The following is a 17,916-nucleotide window of genomic DNA, read 5'->3' as shown; positions in this document are numbered from 1 at the left end:
AAGGTGGTCACTGGTCATGCTGGCTGGGGGATTCTCAGAGTTATATCCAAAAAGTAACTTTTCCAAACTCTGTAGAGAAAAATATTACAATGGATTTTTGGGAGTGGAAGCTTGACTTATAGTTAATTCAACATGAGCTTCCAGTTAGTCACTTGCCTGGTTGTTGTGATGAATAAAAGTTCCTTTTGGGTGAGTTCCTGCTGTCACAAAATGCTATGTATGCAGCCACTAATTTGTCTTTGCTCAGATTGTGCACATGGATTTCTTGTCCTCATTTCTGAGATTACAAATCTGACTCTGTATGGGAGAGCAAGAGGCGCTATCAGTGCTGCATCATGATGGCTGTCTCTTTTGCCTTCCTCCTAATAGTGTGTGCTGGGATCAGGAGTGAGTTTGGAGTGGGACACCAGGGTTCATTTGTTTATACAAATGTGGATTCCTGCGAACAGCTTGAAACATAAGAATCTTCCTTGGCAGGCCCACTAATATTTACTGCAGATTCTGGCAGCATTGAGTTTGTAACTGTAATTGATAGGCAGCTGCTGATGATAAATCATCATTGTCAGTGATGTTTCTGTAGTACTTTCTGAATGCTGGATGTGGTTCACAACATTATTTGGATAATCCTTATTAAGCATGATGGTAGGGCAGTGTTATTATTACATGTACAGCAGTAGGCATTGGGATTACTGGTAGATCAAAAGAAAAGTTGGGTTGTCTAAATTCACAGACATCACTTAGCAAACATGTACATTTTCTATGTGTTGAGATGTGTCATTTTTCAACCAGCTAAATTGCAAGTTTCAAACTTAAGGGGAATGGATGCATTCCAACTAGACAGATGACTTTCTTTCTGGGTGTAACACTGATTTCAGAAAACCTTTTTTGGTTCCAGTTGTAAATGAGATCTGTCACCAATTAAGTAGAAGCTTTCTATAGAGTCATATTCCTCTTGTATGTGGATTAGTCTCTTTATCTCTCACACACACTCACTTCCCCTTCAAAATGCCCAGAAATGATCTCTAGGAGCTACAGGATATTTCCACATGTTTGGTGCCCCCTCTGGACCCCATCCACAGGGTCAAAACAAAATTATATGAAAGTCTTCTAAAATTTTTGTTTTGCCTAAAAATGTCCCCAAGCATCCCAAAATGTCCTCTGGGGACCCAGGAAGGCGCAGAAACGTACCCCATGTCCTCTATATGGTGCTAGGGGACAAAAATATTGATTTGATTTATGGGAGAAGGTGTGGTCCTCCAAGTTAATGCAGCCCATTAGGCTTCCACAGTTATCTACCCCTGGATTAGGCCAATACAATAACTTCACTCACAGTTATTGTATTACTTTTGACAAGTAACAATGTGATGCCTTCTCTATTAAAAGAGAAACTCATTACGAGTAACTACATTGCTTCTCACCTGTTCCATCTAGTCCCGGGGTAGGCAACCTACGGCCCGCGGGCCGGATGTGGCCCGGCAAGGCCTTGGGACCGGCCCCAGCCCGGTCCTGCCGCCACTTGCCACTGGAGCCTTTGGCCTCTTGCGTGAGGGCATGGGGCCTTTGGCCTATCAGGAGGAGGCGGGCAAGGGGGGGGCAAGCGGCAGGCAAGGAGGGCAATTGTCTATAGAAGCCTCAGAAACATGCATTTATATTAACATTTTTAAAAAATTCAGCAATTTTTTTCGCGTGTCCTCCAGCTTGGAAAAAAAGTGTCCTCTATTTGAAAATTTTGTCCTACATTTGTCCTGGTTTATTTATTTATTTATTTATTTATTTTAAAAAATCATATAATTATTTATTTTTTGGCTTCGGCCCCCCAGTTGTCTGAGGGACAGCAACTCGGCCCCCGGCTCAAAAAGGCTGCCTACCCCTGATCTAGTCTCTTGGTTGTAAATATGGTGTAGCCAGAGCTAAATTTGCAGATTTGCACCATGGAAACTGGGACACTTTGCAAAAACAGAGATGAAAACACAAAAACAAAGTGAAAAAGCTCATTTTACTCCTATTAAAATGTGTCAGCAAGTACCAGATGCTTATGACGTGATGCATTGAGCCTTACTGCTCTAATATTAACTATGTGTGTCAGGTTGTTTCCGACTTATGGAGACTCTAAGGTGAACCTATCATGGGGTTTTCTAGGCAATATTTGTTCAGAGGAGGTTTGCTATTCCCTCAGACCAAGAGCATATAGCATGTCTAAGGTCACCCAGTGGGTTTCATGGCTGAGTGGGAATCAAAACCTGGTCTCCAGAGTTGTAGTCCAATGATCAAATCCCTACGCCACGCTGGCTCCTATATCTAGTTAAAATACAGTTAAGGGTTCAATGGTCATAAAAGCTATTATGTCTGGCAGAAAATGTGAAGGGTTTGCCAGAAATTTTTGTGCAAACAAAACAAACGTCATTTCTGAATTCTTTAATACTTCCTGTAGTACAGATTATAAAAACAAACAAGCAAACAGCTGAACACATTGGGGTAGTGATTCTTGAAAAACCAAACCCTGCTCTTACAAGAACAAGCTCCAGAATGCCTTAAGGGTGAGGATGGGGTGCTAAAAAAAATCAAGATGTGGGAATATAAAAGAAAGACAGTGAGAAAGGTACAAGGTGGTGGGTTGTAGCTCCCTGAGGCAAGGCAAAAATAGCAAGTACAGAGGGAGGAAAGGGATAGAAATACCAGTTTCGTACACTGATGCTTATTATATCTTTGTTTCCTATTTGGGGGGACAGCAGTGACAAAACAGTTGTCCATCCTGAAAAGTTGTGGGTTTATCCTGAAAGTAACCTCTACTTACATCTTCCCTACCTCTTGCCAATGTCTGGTGCTCTTTACAATTGTTGTTATCTACTTTACTGCAAAGCAGGGCATTTTTAAAGAACTTCTTACTGTGTCCATTCTCAAGGTTTGTGAGTGGAGGCATTTCTGCTACATACAACCCTGACGTTCAGATTATGTTGTGTGTATTTGCTTAAAGGAGGAAGTGAATACAGAGTTACAAAACAAATCAAAACACACATCAATATCTTAGCAATTTTTTTATTACCCTGATTTTTTTTTAAAACAGAAAAGCCACCAAAATTCTTATCAAAACTTAGAAACACCAACTTTAAAAAAAGCATAAACACACAACTGTGAAAGATATACAGTTGTAAGAGATATGGGAATTGTTTTTGATTTGGGTTTGCAGTAACTTGCAAAAAACACTGAAACGGGTGAGAATTATGTGGTTTGCTGATTAAATTGTATGTGTCTATTTGTCTCCACTGGATTTAAAGTACTCACAATTGGTACTTTAAAATGCCTTGCTGCGAGCCTGTCGCTGAATTAATTTAAAACAAGTATACCCATTTGCGTCAGTTGCCTTTTATTTACGGAGATTTTACAGTGCCGAAAGCACAGTAGAAACTTCTTTAAAAGTTGCTTGAGTGGGAATCAATACGGCTATTAATGCTGTGGCAGCCCTGTCCTGAATGAAATCCTTCCCTCTGGAACAAAGTTAATTTTAACATGCCCTCCCACTCCTTCTGCTCTAAGCACTAGATAAGAGGTTCATCTGGGTGGCCCAGGCCTACCCTTGCTTGTTGCTGGGAGACTGCTGGCAAACTTGCTGAGAATTTCAGCAGCTTGGGGTTGACTTTATTAGTGGTCCTTTCCAACGGATTGTCCCGTGGGAGAGACCCCACCAAACGCTAAACAGTAAGGGAGCCAGACTTTTGGCTGGTATGGGAAATAGTTGCTATGACCCCCCCCCCCCAAATGCGAATGACTCCTGTATCATGCGTCCATCATGGGTGGCACACACTTGCCAAAAATCCCTGGAGGAAACACTTTGCTGTCTCCTTTCCAAATTCTACAAGTTATGTCAATATTTGTACTGGAATAAAGAGTTCAAAATGGTAGGGCTATTGGGATTGGTAACAGGCTTTCTGGATCCCAAAGCAAACACGAGTCTTGTTCAGAATGGTGTAGGGATCTGAATGTTGAACTACAATTCTGGAGTTCAGGGTTTGATTCTTCACTCAGTTTTGGGTGACCTCAGGGGAAGGTAGTGGCAAACCCACTCTGAACAAATCTTGCCGTAGGATCACCATAAGTTGGAAATGACTTGAAGGCACACAACAACCACAACAACAACCAGGATTCTGGATCCCAGAGCAAACATGAGTCTTGTTCACCACCTCACTGCGTAGTTGAACACCGTTTTTCACATCTGTTTTGCTTGGTCCTGGCTGGGGCTACTCAAACCTCCCACTTGTGTCTGGGAAGTTATCTGGGGTGTTTGTTGAAGCTTTGCACTTTCCCTGACTCTCTTTTGGCAGCCTTGCTCATGAGACTGGTGGCTGTTTTCTGTTTCTACCAGGCAACATGTACTGTATTGTATTCCTTTGTCCTGTTTTAGTCCAAGAATGATTTGATCCAGCTTTTTTCTGTACTCTTCTTCATTTAGGCTGTTAATTGTTATGCTCAGATTCACTAACTACATTTTTGATAACAAATATCTCTGGAAACATGAATGTTAAAAAAATTAAAGAATTAATTATGAAATCTGGTAATATTGTCAGTCTTAATTTCCTTTCCCCACTGTTGCAGAGCAGTGAGCTGAGAGAGAAGAGCTGGGGCCCTTTTCATACTACCCAGTTATAGTGCTGTGGTTCCATTTTAACTGCCATAGCAGCAGCTTATGGAGTGGAGTGCTAAGATTTGTAGTTAAGGAAGATGCATCTAGAGCTTTTAACGAAGGCGCTCTAGTGCCTTACAAAACTACAGGATTCTGTAGAATATTACTACACCGGTTAAACTGAATCATAGCTTTGTAACTGTGTAATGTGAAATAGCTGCCCCAGCTATTTTCTTTCCTGTCCAGTATTGGAGTGTGCATGGATCCTCATTATACTGGTCAGTTCAGTCACAAAGTGGCATTGGACTTAGTTGTGTCTTTTTGGAGTTAGGAATTTCAGCAGTTGTGTTTTTGTTTAAGGGTGACACATACATTTCCTGTCTGGTTTCCTGACCAGTGTGTCTGCTAAGTGTTCCATGACAAAAAAAACTCTCATGATTTAATCACGATCTTACTTCCATGGTCTTTTTTCAAATATGTGACTCAGCTCTTAAACAGGTAAAATAAATATGAAGTGTGTTCCTGAACATGTGCAAAGCACTGAGCAGTCACACCCTGATGTTTCTTTATCTGCACATTCAACCATCCACAGCATATATAATTTTCCAAAAAGCAAACTTGATTTTCCCATTTTATGTAAGGGACATGATTCTACAATGCCATTGCATTTAATGGGACTTGAGCATCCACAGATTTTGGTATCCATGAGGGGTCCTGGAACTAAACCCCAGTGGATACCAAGGGCCCACTGTATTGTTGTTGTATGCCTTCAAGGTGCTTCTGACTAAGCCTATCACAGGTTTTCTTGACAAGATTTGTTCAGAGGGGTTTTTACTAGTGCCTTCCTCTAAGGCTCAGCGTGACTTGCCAAAGGTCAGCCAGTGGTTTTCCATGCCTGAGTGGGGATTTGAACCCTGGCCTCCAGAGTCATAGTTCAACACTCAAACCACTGCACCACACTGGTCTTATTATATAGGATAGCAGTAAGTGCTTCCAGAGCAGAAAGTGGGTATTCAAGGAAGCCCTGATTATCTGCAAAACAGCATTCCCCAAATTATGCTTAGATTGGTTGTCATTAGGAGAAATAACTACATTAAGGGCTCTTCATTTGATTTGGAGATTCACCTATGTCTGTCAATTGTTTGGCAATTCCTTTATTTTCAGTATAGTTAGATCTCTTAGTGGTAATGGGGCAAGTGAAAGTTGGGGCTACTCTTCTTGGCTGGCAGCTGTGTGAGCATGGTCAAGATACTGCTGGAGACAAAGCATGTTGGCTTCACCAGTATTGCTTCATGGAGCCACTTTTCCTTTCCAAACATGCTCAGCTTGAAAAAGCAGTTCTGTGTCAAGCCCTGCCAAATGCCTGGGGGTAACCTGAAGTCACCGTTGTTCTAGTAGAAAGAAGACCTGAGCTGCAACTCCTGCTGTGCAGTTGGCCTCTGAAGAATCCAAGGACAGGGACTGGTGTGTTTGCTGCTTGGTATAAAACAGAGATGATCTCATCCAGCGATATTCAGTACTTTCAGAACCAGGATTTCAACCTAACAATCAATTTTTAATTAATTAATTTACTATAGATGGCCATGTTATTTGTTTTCTTTTTGGGAAATGGTGCAGCACTCCTATACCTCTTAAGGAGGTAAGAGGCATTTTGGCTGATGTATCATGTTGTTCAGGGAGGTGTGCCATGCTGAATTTTTCTCTTGTGGATCTAGTCACATTCAGTAGTTGCCATCTGATAATACTCTTTCCTTTTTCACTATCAAAGACCATATAGTAGTGACACCATTTTGGAAGCCCCACTTAGGTCTAGATGTGATCCATTCATTAAAGATGATATTCTTACCTACTGGTGGGGTAGTGAGCATGCCATAGTGGTTTGAGTGTTGAACTACGACTCTGGAGACCAGGGTTTGATTCCCTCTTGGCCATGAAATCCACTGGGTGATCTAGTCACATGCTGTCAGCCTCAGGGAAAGGCAATGTCAAACCTCTGAACAAATATTGACAAGAGAAAAAGTTCACCTTAGGGTCTTCATAAGTTGGAAATGACCTGAAAGCACACAACACATAGTGGCTAAAAAAAATAAGCTGTTGATGGAAGAAATTTGGGGTTAAATTCTCACCTCAGTGGTCTTATCTAAGCTTTTATTCCCTCACATCAGTCCTTCTTTGCTGTTGTTCTGTCTTACCTTCCAAGGCTGCTGCAATTATTTTTCAATCATGCTGAAATACTTTGATTTCTGCAACTCGATAACTCAAATGCTGCTATTGTACTAATGCAAAAGTAGTTACTTTAAATAATAGTCTACCCTATACAAACGGTCTGGGACAGAGGACATCAGTCACACCCAAACAGAATCCCAATTCATTTCTCGTCTTAGGGCCAGCTCATAATTGAAATCCAAGGAAAGTTGGGGAATCCTTGCAAGTGATCTCTCTCTCAATAAATCTAGTCTGTAGGATGATGCATGGAGGCAATTTGATTCTGTCATTATTATTATTTTTTGCAGACCATTTCAGTGTTTCTTGTATTACAGGTCTTCATACCTTGTGATTCATCAAGTTGAACATAGTTTGAGTGAAGTACTGCAGCTTGCTTGGTGTTAAAAAAAATCAAATATTGAGTATTTGCAGTCCCAAAGAGGAAGCATAACTAGGTTTATTACCCAGCTTTTGTCCTATCCTTAGAATCATTGTCAGGTAGTTTTTCCCCCCAGCTCCCGTTAAGCCTTCAATCCACCTGCTGCGCTGTTTGTTTTTAACCTATTTTATTAGTTCCACCTCACTGATTGCTTAATTCATGTTGGAACCAACTTGAATTGTGCTTTCCTCTGCCAACAACAAGGATGTGTCAATTTCTTCCCACCGTCCAAGCTTTTATCAGATATGGGGCTGGGACTTGTCTGTGGGAACAGTCTTGTGGTTGCCAATGGGCTCACAGCCTGAAGTTGCTCATTCTCTAGACAGAGGCTGAGGCTGGTTCTGCTTCTCTTTCTGTTGCTTGTCTGTGCAAGAAAGCAGGTTGCGTAAACAGGCCCCGCGTGGGAAGGGAGTAAACATGGGGGAGTGACGCCCATCCCAACCAGAAAAACAAGCTTGTTCCACGCCTGCTCTTGAGTTTTATAACCTGCCTGTTATTCTCTTCTGAGCTGTTTCTTTTTTTCTTGGAAGGAACAAAGTGCAGAGTGCATAATCTCCATTGTAAGACTTTACAGAGGTTTGCAGAAAGATCTTCCCTCCTTAGGGGACTGCACCATATTTATTTCTTAAAAACATAAAGGGGTAGCCCTGTTGGCCATATAGCAAATCCAGTAACATCCAAACAATGATAACTTTAATGGGAACAACCAAAATGCACAATTACATGTTGCAAGCTTTCAAAGTCACACTGGCTTCTTCATCAGGCAAACAGGAATTAAGACCAGAAACAGAAAATGCAGGCCTATAACTAACATCTTCAGTTTCTTTCTCCTGTTTGCCTGATGAAGAAGCCAATGTGACTTCGAAAGCTTGCAACAAGTAATTGTGCATTTTGGTTGGTCCAATGAAGGTATCATTGTTTGGATGTTATTGGATATTTATTTCATGTCAGTCCTCTCCAACAGAAGACCTGTTGCTTTTTTTAGATAAATTATCAATAAAACGGGAGGCAACACAAATGAAATGTTTGCCTCACTCCCATAGTTGTACTTAAAGCAGCAGAGATTTTCAAGGTTTTTATTCACTTATGAAGGTGTACAGAAGGGGAAAGGCAAGGAATTGTATAGAGAGAGGGCCCCAAATAAGCTCGGTTTTGTTTGCACATAGTTGTCCCTGTGCTGGCTTCACACAATGATTGCAAGATAGACGGGGTTATTTAGGAGAGAAAATGATGGTGCTTTTAGTACTCGAAAGTAACTACAGATTGAATATCCTTACCTGAAATGCTTGGGACCAGAAGTGTTCTGTATTTTAGATTTTTTGGGATTTAGAATACCTGTATTTGCCTATATATAATGAGACAGGTTTCTCTCCAGCCTCACAATGTAGTACTGTATAGGTCTTTAGCTTGAAAAGTTTTGGATTTTGGAGAATTCCAGATTTCTGAATTCTGGATAAGGGATACTCAATTTGTACCGGATTAGTCCCAAAACATTTTGACCCTCATGAACACATTAATTAAGATGAGGTATTAAGGAAGGCCAAAGAAGAAAATGAAAGGGCAGGTATAATGCTTAACATAAAGAAAACAAAAATAATGACCACGGAGGATCTACATAAATTCATCCTAGACAATGACGATATCAAAATAGTTAAAGATTTCCCATACCTTGGATCAACCATTGTTCAGAATGAAGACTGTAGTTAAGAAATAAGAAGATGAATAGGGTTGGGAAGGACAGCCATGAAAGAACTAGAAAAGGTCCTAAAGAGTAAAAATATACAACTGAGCACTAAAGCCAGAATTGTCCAAGCCATTGTATTCCCCATCACCAGGTACAGATGTGAGAGTTGAATAGACATCCAATAAGAAGAAAACTGATTTGAGATGTGATGCTGGAGAAGAGTGCTGACGACAAACAAATGGGTCCTTGAATAGATCAGGCCTGAAGTCTCCCAGGATGGAAGCCAAGATGGTCAAACTGAGGTAGTTGTACTTTGGCCACATCATGCGAAGACATGACTCATTAGAAAGGACAATAATGCTAGAAAACCTAGAGGGAAATAGCAAGAGAGGAAGATCACACGCCAGATGGATATACTCAGTCAGGAGGTCATGGGCCTGAATTTGCAGGACCTAAGCAGAGCAGTTGAGGAGATGTCTCATCCACAAAGTCGCTATGAATTTGGGGTGAACCTGAGGGCATTTAACAACAAACACCCTTCCCAAATGTTCTCCTGTGCAAGATGCATAGAAATAAACTGGAACTATATACTGTAGTCTTTTCCACCCTGGTTTCTATCCCACCAACTCTGTCATCCCCAGGCAGCCTGGAGTCTAGACCTGAAAGCAGCCCAGTGAAGACTGAGCATGTTCAGTGGGCACTAGATGTTTACTGATAGTTGGAGAGCGGGAAGAAAAGTTGGGTTGAGACAAATGGAGTGGACCATTGTCAAAGAAGACATAACTGACTCAGAACCTGGTCAGGAACTCTCCACACTGCAACATTTTGTTACAGGTCCCACTTGTTTTTCCTGTTTCTCTTAATGATGTAAATACAGATTCAAGACGTATAATGACTTTTAAGAACACATGCCAAATTACTGTTACACTGTCATATTAAAAGTATTTGTACAGTGGGCTCTTGGTATCTTCTGGGGTTTCGTTCCAGGGCCTCCCATAGATAACAAAATCCATGGATGGTCAAGTTCCATTAAATACAATGGCATAGCAAAATGGTGTCCCTTATATAAAATGGCAAAAACAAGGTTTGCTATTTGGAATTTATATATCTGAAAAATATTTTCAAGCCTATGGATGCTGGAATCCGTGGATAAAAAAACTGTGGATACAGAGGGCTGACTGCATTATTTACATAAGTGAGATCAATGTCTTGGTTTATTGCAAGGTTTCGGGTTGGGAGTGGGGAACCTTTTTGACCCAAAGGCTAGATGGACTCCAAGCAAGCACACCTAGGATTACATGTCTGCAATGGAAGGGTTAATATCACAGAATGTGCAGGGTTGTAGTACTTATGCCCCCTCCCCGATGATAGTTGTGCGTCTTCAAGTTGGTTCTGACGTAATGGTGACCATAAGGTGACCCTATCATGGGGCTTTCTTGTCAAGTTTCTTCAGAGGAGGTTTGCTCTTTCCTGTTCTTGAGGCTGATAGTATGTGACTTGCCCAAGGTCACCCATTGAGTTTACATGGCTGAACTGGGATTCAAACCCTGGTCTCTAGAGTCATAGTCCGACGCTGAAACCACTAAACCACACTGGTGTACCAAGAAGTATATGCATGCACAATACAGACTCCTCTCTATTGAAAATGCACTCCTTCGATGCACAGCAGTTAGACATTTAAAAGTTTTAATTAGAATGAAAGGAGGTGTATAAGAGCTCCAGATGCAGCATGATGGAGAGGAAAGGAAATCTCTTATCTTCAGTGAGCTGTTGATGAAATAGAAAGGATTTTGTGGTCTGAGTGAGAGGGGGCAGGCCCTACAGCAAAAACCTCTGGAAGAAGCTGATGGGAGAATGAGGCTTTGGGAGTAAAAGGCTGAATTGAAACAATAAGACTGAATTCTCATGCCTGATTTATGGGTAATTGACCCAGTTTGCTTCAGTTATTTCTGTTTTGTGTGCATTTTTCAGTTCAGTTCCAAATTTGTTGATTCAAATTAAAAAAAAATTGAAATGGATAAACTATCAAGATCAGTGGACGATATTTTCTCAGATGGGAAGGAATGGGATAACTTTTTGATGTTTTGTAAAAAATGAATAGATCAACCTTCTAAAAAATTATATATACTATCACTTTACAAGATAGAGATCAATTTAAGATAACAAAGTGAAGGCATGAAAATTAAGAACAATTTACGCCTACAGATAAGATAAAGAGGTCAACTCTACTAAGTTTGAACTTTATTTGAATTTTCACAGGTGGTGGGAAAGAGAATATATTAAAAATGATCTAATTCACTGGAGATATTGTTTCTTAAGCTGTCCTTTGATATGTTTGTTAATGTGATGTATTATTTTTAAAAAAAAAACATCAGAAAACATTAACTCTAAATGAAACAATTGATAAAGCAGTCCATCCTTGTCTCGCTGAAAGTCAAGTTTTAGAAACTATTGTGTTTCAGGGCCCCTGTGGGGGAGTAGTAATTCTACACAGAGAGGCTGCTGGGTTTGTTAGAACAAACTGGTGTAATGCAGGAAGTCAATGGGAAGTTGTTGAAATGACCTATTGAGTTAAAATGAGAGCATGGCATTTCCTATAGAAACGGATACTTCTATGTTATATTTGATGCCGGGAATCTGGGGGATGGTTTTATTGAGGCAGTGGCTGTACGTGGGTACATGAATGCTCCTTGGCTTTGGAAGCTGGAAGGGGGGAAGCACAGGAAGTATCAGGCTTTCTGAAAGGTTCTGAGAAGTTCCTGCCTGGTTTGGAAAGGCCTGGCAGGATTCCAGGGTCCGGGAATGAGTTTCATGATATATTCTTGAAGCCAAAATCCCATCCCCACCCCATTTAGTTCAAACAGCATATGAAATTTCCATCTTCCTCTGCCTGCTTTATCTCTCCAGCATTGAAGCGCAGAGGGAATGTCACCTGGTGGATTTCTTCTTCCCCCTTGGCTGGTTAAAGATGCAGAGATGGAAAAGTTATGTCTGACAAAGAAAGCCAAAAATTATAGCTTCTCCAATTCACCGGCTGCCACATGTACACATACGCATCACTTTCCTAAGGGCTATTCTACATGATTGTATTCCTCATTCTATTCTAATAGAATGTGATCCTTCTGCATGTGATTTAGAGGAATTAGGGATTTTTGTAGGGGGAGGGACTCTTCAAACTCAGCTGAAAAAGGAATTGTGGTTTTTACCTGCATATCTAAGAGTATCCATAAGTATCCATGAGGATAAACATTATTGAACGTGTGGCTGTCTGCCCACTTCTCATGGATTTGCAAGACTGCACATTTTTGGCAGCTTCAGTGGATAGGCCTCAATTCTAGTGTTATAACAGATGGAGGAAAGCTTCACCCGCTCTTCTTTCACCTTATCAAACATAATTTGATATGTCAATCCTCATTTTTTGTTCCCACCATATTTTGCTTCTTCAAGAGAAACTATTGGCCTTTTTGTTTTGCAGTTAAATCATTTTTGTTACCCTTTTTCCTTTTTTTTAGGGGTGGAAGCCCACAAAGACAGCCAGGACAAAACTTTGCCCACCCCTTTCCTAGGTTCTTGATCAGCATGCTTGATCATTTCTATCCCTTTTCAAATCCTATAGTATTTGTTTCCGGTTGCAGTGACTAGGATGATACACAGAAGTCCAAGTGTGGTGACACCATCGATCTGAATGTGGGCAGCATGCTATTGACAGTTTTATTTTGCCTTTCTCACAGCAGCTGTGCACTGGTTGACATTTCATTAAGCTATCAGCCACAACCCTCTAATCTCTTTGTTGGTCAGTCAAGTGCCTGCTCAGTCCCCATTGGTGTATAAGTGAAGTAGGATGTTTTTGCCTAGTGTGAATCACTTTACAGTTGCTTACACTGAATTTTATTTGCCATTTTACTGCCTGTTTCTCCAATATGGAAAGATTATAGTGCTTTTCTGAGCTAAGAACTAGTTTGGAAAGAAAAAGAAAGCTGAATTCCCCTGAATGTTAATTTATTTGCCCCATTATGAAATTCTTTGGATATGAGGTTGCTTTGGAGTATGTATATTAATTGATACTGAAATTTTAATCTTCTGTAACTTTTAAACCTGTACAAAGTTTAAATCCAACCCTGCAATAAGTAGTCCATATCAAGGTGCTCGAGATGCTTATACTCGGCCCTCTAGGTCAAAAGTGAGGAAATGTTAGCCTTTGATGTGTTTTGGACTATAGTTCCCATCAGTCCCACCCAACATTATCAATGGTAGGGGTTTTTGACCATTTTAATTCACAACATCTGAAGACCTTGGAAATTCCCCAGCCAAGATGGCTAATAGCTATGCTGACATTGGGGTTCTGGAAATTACTTTCCACAAAAAGTACCTTTTCCAAGTTATTGATTTCAGGATCAGAAGGGTTCTTCTATACTGCCTTAGATACTAAGTAAGTAGCCATGCTTTATCCACAACCAATCAGATTAAAATCTCTCCCACTTTACTGACATTTCTTTTCTCCCTAGTCTGCACGGGGACCGACATGAAGCTGCAACGTCCCTCCAGCCCAGAAAACCACCATGCCACCCTCCGCCGGCTTTATGAATACTGTCAAGTTGTGCAAGGCAACCTGGAGATCACACATCTACCAGCATATGCTGATACATCCTTCCTCAAGGTAGGCACAATGTGAGAAGTAAAGGCAAATTCTCAAGATAACTTTTCTGTATGTTTCATGAGAAATGAGAGAGAGAGAGAGAGAGAGAGAGAGAGAGAGGAAGAAACAAGGGAAGGTGGGCAAATGCTCTCTGAGGGGCTATCTCTTCCTTTGACCAGTTGGGGGCTGAACAGATGACCCTTTTGGAGTGGCTTGCTGCCACACCTTTGGTTTTCCAACTCAAAAAGAAGTAGCAGGAAGATATGCTTGAAAAGGAGTGGCAAAAAGCTGCTTAAACAATTTTGCTTAAACAATTTAAGCAAAATTATGCACAAATTGTTACACATTTAAAAATGTGGCTTGGCCTTTTTGCACTAGCCCTTTGGAAGATGTTTCTAACAGATTCAAATTACAAGTAAAGAGATTCCCCCTAAACAATTATAAGAGCTTCTTTATTATGAAAACTGTTTGACAGAGGAAAAGACTACCTCAGAGGATGGCAGACTTTCTTTCTTTGAAGATCCTTATGCAGAGTTTAGAGGGCTTCTCTATGGAGTGCTTCAGTTGTGTATTCTTGCATGGCAGAGAATTGGACTAAGTGGCCCTTGTGGTTCCTTCCCATTCTATGATTTTATAATTTCCATGTTGTGAAACTAAGGTTTCTTTTGCACTTGCTCCCTTCTTGATGATGATCTCTTTCTCTCTTTGCCTCTCTCAGGACATCAGAGAAGTCCAGGGGTACGTTCTGATTGCCAAGAACCATGTGCGTCACTTGCATCTGGAGAACCTCATAATCATTCGTGGGACCCAGCTGTATGAGGAAAAGTATGCACTGGCTGTCCTTGACAACGTCGACCACAGTGGGAATGTAGGTCTGCTGGAGCTAGGCATGTTGAAACTGACAGGTATGAAAAGTGTGGCTGGGTATTATCTCAGAAATAGCTCTTTCTGATCATTCTGTTAATGAAGCTAGGTTGGTATCTGTATAGGGATGGAAAAAAATATTCACAAGTATTTGAAAAATGGTTAAAAAACATATTTTTGTGGTTTTCAAATACTTTTTTGCAGTGGGAAGAAAATTACTGAAATTGGTCTTTGCTACCTTCAAGAAGAAATATAGTGAAGAATTACATTCCTGTATCTGTACAGTAGGAATGAGAATCAGAGTTGAATCCCATTGAGATCAATGGCTTCCAAAATCCCCCCCCCCCAATAGCTACATTCCTGTGTAGGATTGAGCCTGAAACTACCTGCCAGTAAGAAATCCTCTGTTTTAATCTTGTCTCTGTCATGATCACACTTGATGGCCTTAGGCATACTACATTCAACTTCCACTGTTACCACCACCTCCTGTAATATGATCTACTTCACATGGTTGTTGAAAGGATTACAGTGAAATAATGTAGGTGTGCACACTTCAAACACTATTAAGAGCTAATAGGGTGGGTGAGAGAGAGATGACTCGCATAGATGTGTGGGATGTATTTCCTTTCCCCCAGTCATGCCATTTTACTTTCTTTAATTCCCCTCTACTTGGTTTCAGTGGTCGAGAAGGGAAGCACACCAGCCTGGGTATCTTCTCTACCACTGCAAGGCAAAGAGAATAATGGGGGGAGCTTGTGAGAGAATGGAAATGCATCTATACTCACCTTAACACCTGGTTTCTATAGGCATAAGTGAGGTCCCTGGGAAGATGCCCCATCCATCTCATCTTAATCAGAAATAGGAATATTTACTATTTTGGATTACGCTTCTTAGAATCCCCACCCTTGCATGGTCAGTGGCCATGCTGGCTGGGGAATTCCAGGAACTGTAGGTAAAACAACAATGTTTCCCAGCTCTGACCCTAATCCCCTTTAGCTAGTGGATGTATGAGTAGAGTTTGTTCTGTAAACTATTGTACTATGGAAATACTAACAACATTATTCTGTATTTATTGTGGCTCAGTAAAGAATGGCTGAATTTCAAGATGGATTAATAGATTACACTAGACATTGTCCAAGAAACCAAAACAAAGAATGCCAAAGAGCTAACAGAATCTCTTTTTGCCACCCTTTTTCTCTCTCTCCAGAGATCTTGAAAGGTGGTGTGATTGTTAAAAGGAACCCACAACTGTGCTACCAAGAGACCATCAATTGGGAGGCCATTTTCCATAAACACAATGAGCACAATGACACAGAGATCAATAGCCAACGACTTCGGATGTGTAAGTGTCTTGTTGTTTAGGTTCTGGACTTCCTGGAGATTTAGAATTCTATGTTACACTAAAGCCTAAATTTATGAAGTTGTGTTGCCAGGGACAGATTACATCTGTAGAATTTCTCATTTTATCTTTTGAATAAAACTCATGATTCTAGTTTTTCTTTTTGTTTTTCTTTTTTAATCAAAGCATAGTCCCAGTGGTGCAAGGCAAGCTGAACTATGCAGATATATAAATATTATGTGCAAATTATTTGAGTTATGCACATTGCCATATATTTACATGTTCAAGGCAGCTTTCTCTTCTAGATGACTATGGAAAGAAAATATCTATTCACGGCACTGAAACCACAATTACTGGATTCTTTTGGCATTGATGGTTATAGCAGTCATTGTCTCAGACCTTGGAAACATTACTTTTTCAGATTACAATGCATGGCTGTGTCAAAAAAATTAACCTTTCAAAGTTTTGTATTGCCCATTCTGTTTCCAGTCCATTTTCAGAGCCATAAGGGCTAAAAGCTCAAACCAAAGTCTCATGTTCTCAGAATGCTCAATTTTCCATCCTCACCAAATTACAGTTTTCTTGTCCCTTTGGTACCTGACTCTGGCCCTTTCTACAGTACCTAGGGTTCAATGAACATATTGCACTGTACACTGTTCATATCAGCTTATTTCTCCCACAGTTTCTGTATGGCCCCTGCTGCCTTATTCATACTATATGAATCAACACCAGCTCTGTTTCCATCATTTTGGAAATTCCCTGCTTCTGACCCTAGATGCCATAATTCTGCCCTTTGGCAGACCAGCCCAGCACCACTTGGATTCCCAGCTACCATAAGGGTTCTGTGTAGTCCATGTCTAAACAGCACAACTTCTGTATCCAGGAAGCAGAATTGCTTCTCCTGCATAATCTGTAATGAATTGCATAATTTCTCTTAATGCCTGCATATATTCTGCCATGTTTTCTGAGTTGCCTGGGTTTGCTAGTCATGGGGAGGACAAAGGTGGTACACAGAACTCTTCCAGCTGCTGATGATCTTATTCAGCTAGCTCTCTGGTATCTGAGGCTGCAGCAGGATCAGTCCACACATTTTAAAGCTTATCACTGCAATAGTAAGGGGCTAGAATCTTACTTTTAGCAAAGAAAGAAGGAAAGCCAACAAACAAATATTGTCAGGAAATACTACATTTTACACTGAAAATTTACTTTTTTGGACTGCCATTGACAATACTGTCTGGGGGATTCTGGGAGTTATAGTACAAAAAAATAGTTTTTCCAAACTATGTTTATGGATTCCCAGGGTATATTCATAATACCTTCGTTTTTTGAACTGGCACATCCCAGACACAAGCTTGGGCAAGCTAATTTTTTGTTCTCAAGCTGTCCAAGGGAGATCCTGGCTGCTGTAGTCTTAAAAAGTGACTTTCCGAATCTGTATCTTGCATCCTTTCCAAGTCTGTCATTCCTTCTCTAGTTTTCCGTATAGCCACCTCTTAGATGGGGATTCACTGCTTTAAGAAGATCTGTGTTTTCACTCCCTGCCAGGCCCTGACTGCAACCGAATCTGCCCCAATGGCCACTGCTGGGGAGAATCAAAAGGAAGTTGTCAGACACGTGAGTATGGGCAGCAGCTGCTTGGGATCTGTGGAAAGGATATACTAAAATGTGCAGATTTACATGGGATCTGGTGTTTAGAGAATGGATACATTTTAGTTCGGTTCAAATATCCCCGGTACCATGGCTGGAAAGGAAACCCCTTTAAAATTCTCTTTTGTCCCCTGTTAGTGACAAGCACAATCTGTGCCAGCAGCTGCGCCAGGTGCAAGGGCAGGCGACCAACAGATTGTTGCCATGAGCAGTGTGCAGCAGGATGCACAGGACCCAAACATTCTGACTGCCTGGTGAGTGTATGCCTTTTGAGGTAGATGGGCCCCCACAATGTTTCTGTGATGGTTATTTCTCATTATTTATACAGTATGTGGGTGCTGCTAGATTACTTCTCTTCCCACTTTTCTTTTCATATTTGATGAGGCCTTTGTTGGAACCTGAGAATTAACTGATTTCCTCCCCACTTCCTACCTATAAAAAAGTGGTGTTACCAGCTGCTAAAGCCATCTCTTTATTCAGCCAA

The 17,916-nt window shown here is 40.8% G+C and overlaps 1 protein-coding gene across 1 annotated transcript in view; it reads left to right on the top strand.

Moving 5' to 3' along the window:
- The window catches only part of LOC149309183 (receptor tyrosine-protein kinase erbB-2-like), a 55,017-nt gene that overhangs the window by 10,621 nt on the left and 26,480 nt on the right, over positions 1-17,916 (top strand). The window contains exons 2-6 of the mRNA XM_089531903.1: positions 13,452-13,603; positions 14,301-14,487; positions 15,654-15,788; positions 17,331-17,399; positions 17,571-17,686. Coding sequence (XP_089388029.1) covers positions 13,452-13,603; positions 14,301-14,487; positions 15,654-15,788; positions 17,331-17,399; positions 17,571-17,686 — 659 coding nt within the window. The remainder of the gene's footprint in view (positions 1-13,451; positions 13,604-14,300; positions 14,488-15,653; positions 15,789-17,330; positions 17,400-17,570; positions 17,687-17,916) is intronic.

Source organism: Sceloporus occidentalis, unplaced genomic scaffold (genome assembly GCF_023333645.1).
Source record: "Sceloporus occidentalis isolate IW3139 unplaced genomic scaffold, rSceOcc1.0.p SCAF_7, whole genome shotgun sequence".
Lineage (NCBI taxonomy): Eukaryota > Metazoa > Chordata > Lepidosauria > Squamata > Phrynosomatidae > Sceloporus > Sceloporus occidentalis.
This window is presented reverse-complemented; position numbering and strand designations above follow the sequence as displayed.